At 63.4% G+C, this 10,656-nt stretch overlaps 2 protein-coding genes across 2 annotated transcripts; one reads left to right on the top strand and one right to left on the bottom strand.

Moving 5' to 3' along the window:
* Window positions 1-603: 603 nt before the first annotated feature.
* Window positions 604-5,453, top strand: ATHL1 (ATH1, acid trehalase-like 1 (yeast)). The gene is made up of 13 exons (XM_008586568.1): window positions 604-862; window positions 1,260-1,470; window positions 1,548-1,983; window positions 2,914-3,033; window positions 3,381-3,512; window positions 3,691-3,802; window positions 3,938-4,010; window positions 4,127-4,263; window positions 4,360-4,493; window positions 4,597-4,692; window positions 4,888-4,985; window positions 5,054-5,265; window positions 5,370-5,453. The coding sequence occupies exons 1-13, from the start codon at window positions 604-606 to the stop codon at window positions 5,423-5,425; spliced, it is 2,076 nt and encodes a 691-aa protein (XP_008584790.1). The 3' UTR covers window positions 5,426-5,453.
* A 3,375-nt stretch (window positions 5,454-8,828) lies between these two features.
* On the bottom strand, window positions 8,829-10,251 carry IFITM5 (interferon induced transmembrane protein 5). Its single transcript, XM_008586567.1, has 2 exons — window positions 9,983-10,251; window positions 8,829-9,337 (listed from the first exon to the last, which is right to left on the bottom strand). Exons 1-2 carry the CDS (start codon window positions 10,172-10,174, stop codon window positions 9,125-9,127), a joined length of 405 nt encoding a protein of 134 aa, XP_008584789.1. The 5' UTR covers window positions 10,175-10,251; the 3' UTR covers window positions 8,829-9,124.
* Window positions 10,252-10,656: the final 405 nt, after the last annotated feature.

Here is a 10,656-nt window from a genome sequence, read left to right as displayed (position 1 = left end):
TCCGGGCCTGGACGGGCAGCGCCAACCCCGACCCTGGGGGGGACCCAGAGACACAGGCTCCCACCTGGGGCGTCCGGTGACCGAGCAGAGCTGCGGTGAGTCCCAGACAGCGCCGCCCGCCCTCCCAGCTGCTGCCCCTGCCCCAGCACTCCACGACCCGCGTGCCCCGTGCAGCCCCAGCCCGGCCTGCCCTGCCTCCTGCAGGACGAATGTCCCTGGGCTGAGGCTTCCTCATTCACCGACCACATGCAGCTGAGGTCAGGACTGGGGCTGGGGGACGGGACGTGGCATGGAGAGCAGGCCGGAGAGAGCCCCCGAGTGTCAGGGTTGGGGTTCTAAGGCGAGAGTCTGAGGGGACGTTCGGTGGTTCCCAGAAATCAGTATTAGGGATTCAAGCATCTCTGAGAGTCGAAGGTGTTTTCCTGGGGTGGCTCGTAGGTGGGGGCTCTGGATAATCAGGGCTGCCCGGCGGGTCCCACACTTCCCACCACAATCTGGTGGGGGGCATCAGCCACGTTCTGAGAGGGGCCTGGGAAAGGCCCGCTAATGCCAGGGTCCCTGACCCCACACTCTCTAGGCCACTCCAGCTGAGTGAACCTTTCCATGGAGGGGGCCGGCGAGGATCCCACCGTATTCACTGCCCACTCTCTGCCCAGTGACCCCCGGCTCTTGGCCACTGTGACCAATGCATATCTGGGCACACGCGTGTATCATGATACACTGCATGTGAGTGGCGTGTACAATGGGGCTGGCAGGGACACACACCGGGCGATTCTGCCCAGCCCCCTCAACGTCCGGCTGGAGGCCCCTGCCGGGACAAGAGAGCAGCTGACCGAGACCTTTGCCCTGGACACCAACGCAGGTAGCCGCCACCTGTCCTGTTACCCCCAAACCATTGTCCCAGGTGAGCAGGGGTCCACAACAGCAAATCCCATTCCCGCACCTCCTGACTTTCCACAGGAAGCCTCACAAAGAAAGGAGGCAAGAGGCCGACTTGAAAGGCATGGCCTCTCGGGGTCCCCCACCTTCCCCTCCCTCTGGAGGGGAGCCCGGGGTCCCCTGTGCAGCTGTAGCTTCCGAGAGAGCCCCCAAGACTTAGAGAGTGGACCCACCTCACTGTGGGAAGAAACAGCCAGAGGTCAGAGGGACTCCACTGCCAGCCCAGGAGGCCACAGTGCAGCGTGGCCTGTATCTCTGGGGGCAGCAGCTTTGTAACCTTCCCCGGGGCCCTGTCTTCCCTTCCCCACCCCCCGCCCCAGGCTCCTTTCTGCACACACTGGAGGGCCCCAGCTTCCGCGCCTCCCAGCGAATCTATGCCCACCGCACACTGCCCCACGTCCTGGCCTTCAGTGTGTGCCTCACCCGCCTGGCCACAGGGGGCCAGCCCATCACAGTGCTGCTGCGGTCAGCCTTCTCCCCAGAAAGCCCAGACCTGGACCTGCATGTGGGACCTGACTTCCAGGGAGCCCGGTGAGGAGGGGGCCAGAGTCCCAGCTGGGCGGCCCAAGGAGGGTGCCCATCCCTGAGGCACGGCCACACTCTTGCAGGTACCTGTACAGCCACACGCTCACCCCTGAGCAGCCTGGGGGGCTGCAGCACGAGATACACATGCTGTGGACACCAGTGCCCCCAGCCCTGACCCTGGGGGAAGGCGAGGAGGACAGGACCTGGGACTTTCTGACCGTGGTGGGCAGCAGCCAGGCTGAAGCCCAGGCGTGCCTCACCGAGGCCCTCCAGCTGCAGGCCGGGGGCACCCTGTATATGGCCAACGTGCAGGCCTGGGCCCAGCTCTGGGCAGGCTGTGGCCTGGATGTGGCAGGGCCCCTGCCCCTGCGCCAGGCCCTGCGTGGCTCCCTCTACTACCTGTTCAGTGCCCTGCCCCAGCCCGGGACCCCAGGATATGTTTGCCATGGCCTCAGCCCTGGGGGCCTCTCAAATGGGAGCCGTGAGGAGTGCTACTGGGGCCACGTCTTCTGGGACCAGGTGAGCATCGTCCACTCAGCACCGGCCACGTGGTAGGCAGCAGATGGGCATGGAGGGCCACCAGCTACGCCCTCCTTGGGTTCGGAGTTGTGGTTGGGGAAGCACAGGGTGAGGAAAGGCTTCCTGGAAGAGGTGGCATCTCAGCAGAAGGGTGTGTAGGAGTTCGGTGGAGAAGAGTGGTCCAGACGAGGGGACCAGAAGATGCAAAGGCCCAGAGCTGAGATGCGTGTGGCACATGGGCTAGGGAAGGGGCGCTCACCATGGCAAAGAGAGCGATGGGCCCAAGTCACCAGGGTCTCGTAGAGAGTATGGTATAGAGCTTGGAGTTTACCTGAGGGCCACAAAAGCCACAGAGACTTTAACAGGGAGAGGGACACGGGCAGAGGTGCGTCCTGGAAAGATCAGAGTGGAGCCGGGTTGCGGGTGGCTGGGAGGAGCTGAGGGTGTAGGGTGCTGGGACTCAGTGACTGCTGGGTGTGGAGGTGTCGAGGGTGACTGTGCTCAGGGCTGCTCCGTCATCGTCCCCATGCCTTGCGAGGTTGGTGCTGTGGCCTATCTCACGGCTGAGTCTCGGGAGGCTGAGCCGTTCACTCTAGATCAGGCAGCTGCCGCCTGACACTGTGCACACCCAGATTCCGGCCTGAGCCTCTGGGTGCACCACATACTGCTGGGGAGGGGAAGTGCTGGACTGAGGACCAGACTCCAGAGCGTCTGGGCTGGAGGGGGCACCCGGGTGGGCCCACAGCAGATCTGGGTGGGTGGCGGCGGAAGGACCTGGACGGAGGCAGAGGGACTGCAGGAAGGCAGCGATGGGGCTTTCAGCCACCCCGCTCGCCAGGCACTCACCCCACTCGAGGCTCTACCAGGCGGGAGGGGAGGGAGAGGGTGTGAGAGCCTGTCCAGCTCCAGGAAGAGGGACTGTGCTCTTAGGATCTCTGGATGTTCCCGAGTGTCCTGATGTTCCACCCGGAGGCCTCCAGGGCTATCCTGGAGTACCGCATCCGGACGCTGGGGGGCGCTCTGGAGAATGCCCGGAACCTGGGCTACCAGGTAAGGAGGACCTGGGCACCCACCCTGTGGGCCCTGCAGGGCCTGGTGTCCTCACACCCCAGGTCGCCTCTCTGGGTGGGGATGGGACGTCCTGGATTCTCTGCCCTGAAGTTTGTGGGGCCTCAACAGCTCCCCGCAGCCTATACCTGAGAGGGGAGGTGGGACAGCAGCAGGGCTGGGACCCCACTCTGGCCCAGTCTCTTGGGTCCTCTCACTACCCTGCCTGCCCCCACCTCCTCCTCTCTCTGAAGGTCAAGGGCATGGGGAAGTCAGTGGGCGGCCCCTGCCCGCCAGAGCAGGGTCACGCCAGAGGAGGGTCACGTCTACACCACCGCCCTCCCCCTCAGGGAGCCAAGTTTGCCTGGGAGAGCGCAGGCTCCGGCCTGGAGGTCTGCCCCGAGGACATTTACGGGGTCCAGGAGATCCACATCAACGGGGCCGTGGTGCTGGCCTTCGAGCTGTACTACCACACCACGCAGGTGAGGTGTCGCTGCGCCCCCGCCCCCGTGACTTGCTCTTCGGGGCCAGTCCTGGGAAGCTGGCTGAGGACAGGCGTCACGGAGCCAGGTCTTGTATTCTGGGTTCTCGGAAGGGTCGGCGTTGGGTGGGAACCAGAATCACTGGAGTCCTGGCCTCTGTCCCGCCTTCTGCCCCCAGGACCTGCAGCTCTTCCGAGAGGCTGGCGGCTGGGACGTGGTCAGTGGCGTGGCGGAGTTTTGGTGCAGCCGTGTGGAGTGGGGCCCCAGGCAGGAGGAATGCCACCTGAGGGGTGAGGGGTGAGGGGCGCAGGAGGGGAGGTGGTGGATGCTGCAGATTCAGCAGGTGGTTTCCAGGCCCCTGACTTGGCATCGAGGGCAGCCCCTGAGACCCTGCGCTAAGTACCATCATGGCTTTGTGTGCCCAGGAGTCATGCCCCCCGACGAGTACCATTCAGGGGTCAACAACTCCGTGTACACCAATGTCCTGGCCCAGAACAGGTCAGACCTGAAAACCTCCCCACCCCTCCCTTCCCAGGCTGCAGACCTGCCCCACCCCCACCCCACCAAGCAGGGGGCCGGCCTGAGTGCTGGCTGCAGCCCCCTCCTCTCCCCAGCCTGCGCTTTGCTGCTGCCCTGGCCCAGGACCTGGGTCTGCCGGTCCCTGACCAGTGGCTGCTGGTGGCTGATAAGATCAAGGTGCCCTTTGACCCAGAGCGGAACTTCCACCCAGAGTTTGATGGGTACGAGCCTGGTGAGTGGACTCAGAGCTCCTTCAAGGGCCCCCTGCCCCCCTGACCCCTGTGTCCTGGAGCGCCCCCACCCCTGTCAGCAGCAGCTCTCCCCGCAGGAGAGGAGGTGAAGCAGGCAGACGTGGTGCTCCTGGGCTACCCGGTCCCCTTCCCCCTGAGTCCTGCCATTCGCAGGACAAACCTGGAGATCTACGAGGCTGTGACGTCCCCCCAGGGCCCTGCCATGACTTGGGTGAGGAGCCTGGGGTTGGGGGTGGTCCTGCCCCGCTGGCCTCAGTCTTCCATCCCCACACAGTGGGCCTCACCCCAGCGTGTCCTCTGACCTCTGACCCCAGAGCATGTTTGCCGTGGGCTGGATGGAGCTAAAGGACCCAGTGAAGGCACGGGGTCTCCTGGACAGGAGCTTTGCCAACGTCACGGAGCCCTTCAAGGTCAGCCTGGCCGCTGCCTGAGACCCACAGGCTGACCGTGCCTGCCTCCCACTGAGCCCCGTGGTGGGAGTGGAGCCAGCCTCAGAGGGTCACAGCAGGGTCACAGCCCTGGAGATTCCTGCCTGACCTTGGACGGCAGCCTCAGGAGGGCCAGTGTGCTGGGGGTCCCGGCACCCACAGCCCTTGACCCTGCAGGTGTGGACGGAGAATGCGGACGGCTCAGGCGCCGTGAACTTCCTGACAGGCATGGGGGGCTTTCTGCAGGCAGTGCTCTTTGGGTGCACGGGGTTCAGGTGAGTACAGGAGCTGGCAGAGAGCAGCCAGCCGCGCCCACCACTCCTCACAGAACTCTACCCCACAGGGTCACCAGGACAGGTGTGACCTTTGATCCTGTGTGCCTGGCGGGGATCCCCAGAGTGTGCGTCTCTGGCATCTTCTACCAGGGGAACAAGCTTAACTTTTTCTTCTCTGAGGACTCTGTGACAGTCGAGGTTGTGACTCGGGCAGGGCCCTGGACACCCCCACTGGAGGTCGAGCTGTGGCCATCAGAAGCTCGGCTCCCCCTGCCACCGGGTAGGCAGTCACCCCCAGACCTGTCCGAGGGCCCAGGGGCCCATACCCCAGCTGCCCCCTGGGAGCGTGCCCTCACCCCCAGGACACCTCCTCTCTCCCTACAGGACAGAAGGCCTCCTTTCCCCGCTCGGCTGGCCGGATACAAAGGTCACTCCCATAGCTGCCTGCAAGTTCCAGCTCCAAGGGCGTCCCAGGAGAAATTTGAAGACATTAGACGCTGGTCCTCTGGTACCACAGGACTCCTCTCTGAGATGGCCTTGGTCCCTCAGGCCCAACTGGGCCCCTCCCCAGCCTTGACCCACCATGGCAGGCGTCCCCAGGTGTCCCCATGCATCTCTCTGCCCCTGTGGGTGGACACCAGCACCCGCTGTCCCTCGGTGCCCTTTCTCACTCCCTCCAGGGCGCTTTCCCGAGCTCCTGCAGCCAGGGCCTGAGCCTGTCGTCTGACCTCTGGCCTCTTGTCCTTAGACTCTTCCGAGTGCCGTGGTCACAGGGCACAGTCCACAGGACCAGATGCAGGGTGGCTAGCATCTCTGCTGAGAAACCAGAGGCAGGTGCAGGACAGGGAGGTGGACGGCAGGGATTGGGAGAGGTGTAGGAACAGCACTCGGCCACCTGCACAATCACTTAGGCGTCTCAGTCACAGCTTCACCAGAAAGGAACTTGTGTCATCGTGCAGTTGAGGATCAGGCATGGCTGAGTCCAGGTGCTCATGGGATGTTATGGGGATGTGTCTCAGTCTTTGGCTGCTCTGGACTGTGGCCACTTTGGTCAGATTGGACAGACTCTGGCACAGAGTGGGTTGGGATGGGCAGCCTTTCCTCAACCAAGTGCCCATGAGAAGAGAGTGGGGAGCCATTGTGAGATAAAGGACAGACAGATGCCAGAGCAAGACCCCATGTCTCCCCACTGACCAGCCACAGGGAGCAGAGCCAAATGTGCAAGGGTTCAAGGCCATGGCCCCCGGCCCATCTGTCCTGGGCAGGCTGCCCACAGCTGGAGGCTGTGTTCGGCCCTTGGGATGGGTCAGCGGTGGTTTCCCAAGAGTGGGGTGAAATGACGTCTGCTGCCGAAATCCCAGTGAGGACCAGGCCCCCTGCACAGAGTCAGCCTGAGCAATTAAAGTCTGGTGTGGGAGATGCTTTACTTCTCTAAGGAGCCCACGTGCCTCTTTCCTTCTAAAAGAAAGGGCTGTGCAGCGGATCAGAAAGTGCAGCAAGGTGGGTCCCCTGCTGTCTGCACCTCTCGCACACTGGCGTTGCCCACATTCCCTATTCACAGTGGAAAGCTGATCCCTGTCTCCAAGAAGCAGGCACCAGCTGAGCGTCAGAGGACACAGGCCTGCCGCGATGCATGAGGGAGAGGGGAAAGGTGTGTGTGGAGGTGTCCTGGGCCATGGCTGGCTCGGGAGGTGGCATCAGAACGCCCGACTCCCGGGGCCTGCCTCCTATCTGCAACACTCAGTCACCACAGGGAGCAGCCTATGGCGTGAGCCTGTGCTCCAGGGCAGAGCCGGCCTTGGCCAGCTGAGCCTCTGCACTTGGAAGTCTGAGAGGGGACTTCTCGTGGCCACCTCAACAGGAACAATGTGGTGTGCAGATGGTGGGGACCTGTGGACACCATGCATTTACGGCCACAGTGACCGAGCGGCATGCTTGTTGGGGCTCACAGCCACAGCGGGGAGGACCGTGGCCTAAGCTGCAGACCAGCAAGAAGTTCAGGGCCCAGCTGGAGCCAAGGGTGCAGGGCCTCGGGGAATGTCACCTACGCTTCTGTGGGGTTCGCCTCGGTGCCTGCAGTCTCTCCTTCAGCTGCAGATCTGTGCCCATCAAACGCTGTCACTGGGCAAAAAACAGCTGAGGCAGGTCTGCTGAGGAGAGCGGGGGCCTCTTCTCCTTGCCGTGATCCAGGCCTGTCCCAGCAGGACAGGTGACAGGTGGTCCTGCACCCACAGTACAGATGTGGCCTAGTCCCTGCTGCACGTGTGTGCTGTCACCTCTGAACACAGTGTGGCGACCCTCTGGGGAGGCCGTGGTGGGGTGACCAGGCAGGTGTGCTGGCCTGGCTGGTCAGGATCCATCAGCCTGCCCAGGAGACTGAGGCTGGGGCAGGGAGGGCTGCTTGTGACCCTTTCCCCAAGGCATCTTGACCACACACTGTCCTCAGCACCTCGGCATGGGCCAGACAATCCCTGGCCCCCTCTCAAAGCATGGGAACTGGCAGGCCATCCCATCTTTGTGGACATGTACCTGGCCACACCCAGGCTGACCTCTGCTCCTGGCCTCTGTGTCCAGCACCAGTCAATCTCTTCTTGGGCCAATCCTGAGGCTTAGAGTTGGCCCACTGTCTCTGTCCCCATCCAAGCCCCGCCTGGCACATTGCCCCTATCCTTGGTCTACCAAAGGGCCAGCCTTGTCTTGTCACCAGCACCCAGCAGGGGCCAGTGCTCCAGCTCCACACACCTCTGCCTCCAGGGGCTAGCTCGGCCAAAGCACGCTGTCCTCAGTGTGGGCTCCGTGGAGACAGCCAGGACAGCTGTTGGCTGCAGGCATGTCACAGGATGAGGGCGTAGCTCTGGGGGCTCCAAGTAGAGCAACTAGACAGAAACCCCCACCCAGCCCAGGAAGACAGGCAAGTGAGGGGGACTCCTGGGAAGGGAAGGCACCCTGGGTGGGGTGCTCAAACCCTGAGCTGCCTTGTGGTCAAGGCCCCTGCAATTAGCCCGCCCTGTCGTTGGCCAGCCCCAGGGAGGCCCTGCGGCCTCACCACACAGAGCTCGTGCATCTGTTTGTCCTGCGCCACTTGCCAGGCTTTGCTGGTTCTGGGGGGCGGGGAGCTGTGTGGCACATGAGAGAGGAGAAGTAACATGACTGTCACCGAGCATCAGGGGGCTCAGAAAATGTTCACACCCGCATTTCCTCCCTGCCTGCCTCTCTGTGCACAGTTGGTGGGGGCAGAGGGAGGGACTGGGATCCTGCACACGTGTGGAAGATGTACATGGGTGACAGGGGGACCGTGTGCGCCCAGCCCCATGGTCCCGCCCAGGCACCCCGGCTACCTCACTGACCCAGGAAGGAGGGAAACCACAGTTCAGGTACTGAGATTTCTCAGGACTAAAGTGGCACACAGGGCCACAGACACAGAGTGACCCAGAAGGAGGGCAGCACACACCCAGCCCACAGGCAGGGCTCCCACGTAGACTGCAAGCACATGCAGGTGCCCCACGCACAGACACGCGTGCACACGTAGATGGGGTGGGCGCACATGTGGAGTCAGCAGACGCACCCACACGTTACAGAATGCAGGCCGCTGAACCACAGGGCAGCAGAGATCAAAGGCCTGCGTTCCCAAACTTCATTCTAAAATACTCAGGCGCCTCCGCCCCAGAAGCCGCAGGCCTCCCCTTGGCTAAGCAAAGGGGCAGTTGGGGGCACGGCCAGGCAGACGGAACGGGGCTGCTGAGCTGTTGGGGAGGCGCCCACCATTCCAGGGGGATGTGGCTTCCGTGGTCCCGAGGGCAGCTCCCTCTCCCACCCTAGCCAGGAATGAGGCCCAGGAGGCACTTTCTGGAAACAGGCACCTTTAATTGCGAAACTGAGGCTGAGCCTGTTTGAGTGAGGGGGGGAGGGTCAGGTGGGGGCAGAGTTAGAGGCTGGGGACCCTCAAGGTTAGGGTAAGGCCCCTGGGATTTGAAAGGATCATCATTAGGTGCCCAGGTTGGGGCTGGGAGGCCCCAGGGTCAGGATGAGGTGGGGATGAAGACCCTAGAGGGTCAATGTTGAGCCCCAGGGTCAGCACCCTGTTGTCAGTGTCCTTGGCTCCGGGTCCCCTGGTGAGGACAGGGTCAGAACCCAGCCTGTCAGTCATAGTCTGTGTCATCGAACTTGGTGCTGAAGAAAGCTGCAGAGTCCTTGGCCAGCCGGGACAGGTGCAGGGCGCCAGTCACCACCAGCCCCAGGAGCAGCAGAGGTGGCACTAGTGTCCACATCACAGCCAGGATGTTGTAGCACTTGGCTCTGGAGCCCAAACGCCGGGCCGCCTCCAGATCCCCAGCCACCTTCTGGTCTCGGGCCTGCGGAGTGGCCGCAGGGCCAGATATCTACATGTCCTCAGGCCTGGGGGCCTTGCCCCCCACCTGGGGAAACTGGAGGGCCCATGCTGGACCCAAGATTTGGATGGAGGGGTATGACCCGAGGGGACACTCCCCCGAGCTCAGCCACTCCTTTCCCTGCCCGCAACTTTACACATGCCTCAGCCCTCCGTGGAGCCCTGGATCATAAGAGACCCCGGTCCAAATGTGGGCTGGGTGGGGCCCCTGGCTCTTCCTGCCCCTGCTATGGACCCAGTGTCCATCCCAGGCCAGCACCCACCTACGTGGTCCCTCTGTGGTGCTGAGACCCTACCCCCACCCAGGAGCTGGAGCCAAAGGGGGCTCTGTGCATAGCAGCCCACAGCAGGTGAAAAGCCCCCATTTGATGGGCAGATACACCCCATGGGCTCCGTGCTCTTTTGGACGGACTAAACCTTCCCTTAAGAACAGACCTCCTGTTTTATGAACAGCACCCCCACCATGATGGACAAGCCTTTCTGGCCCTCACCCTGGTGAGGAGCCCCTTTCAGGCCATGCCAATGGGGTGGCCCCTTCACCGGCAGCCCCCTGTGGAATGCCCTCCCCCACGCCACCTTGACAGCAGCCCATGCAGCCCCCGCCGCCCACCTTAATGGAGTAGGCCAGCGCCAGGAAGCCGAGGCAGCACAGGTTCAGGTACAGGGTGCTGAAGACCGACCAGATCAAGTGGTCCCGAGGCGGAGGTCGCGGCACCCCCAGCGTGAGGGCCGTGTGGCCGGTGCTGTCGGCCTTGTGGGGCGTCGGGGCCCGGGGGTCCTCGCGGGGGTACGACGTGTCCATGGGTTCCAGCGCTGTCTCTTCCTCGCTCAGACTCTCACTTCCAGGGTGGGCACCCGCGGCCGCTTATAGCCCCGGCCGTCCTCTGGGACCAGCCCAGCGCCACTGGCTAAATATAACCCAAATTACAGGCTGGAGCCACCAAACGGTGCGGCCCCGCCCCCCGCCCAGAGAGCCCCCCATCAAAGGCTGCTGTGGGTAGTGCTCAGAGGCCACAGACCACCCACCAGAGCCCCCTTCTGTCCCAGTCATCCCGCCCCAGAGAAGGTTGCTGGGGCGCAGGGACAGTGGCTGCAGACCTTTAACTAGAGCCCCTCCCTCATGGCCAAAAGGAGGCCCCCTCAGGGCTGTGGGTGGTGAGTGGGCACGATGCTGCCTCAGCTTCCGGGAGGGGCCGGGCCCCCCAGGCTTGGGCTAAGCCCCCCTTCAGGACCAGAGCTGCTGAAACTGCAGCCCCTCTATCCCAAGAACTCTGCCCGTGTCAC

The sequence above is a fragment of the Galeopterus variegatus genome, unplaced genomic scaffold (genome assembly GCF_000696425.1).
Source record: "Galeopterus variegatus unplaced genomic scaffold, G_variegatus-3.0.2 Scaffold4030, whole genome shotgun sequence".
NCBI classification, from domain to species: Eukaryota; Metazoa; Chordata; class Mammalia; order Dermoptera; family Cynocephalidae; genus Galeopterus; species Galeopterus variegatus.
The sequence above is the reverse complement of the archived record's forward strand: the minus strand, read 5'-3'. Positions and strand labels throughout refer to the sequence as shown.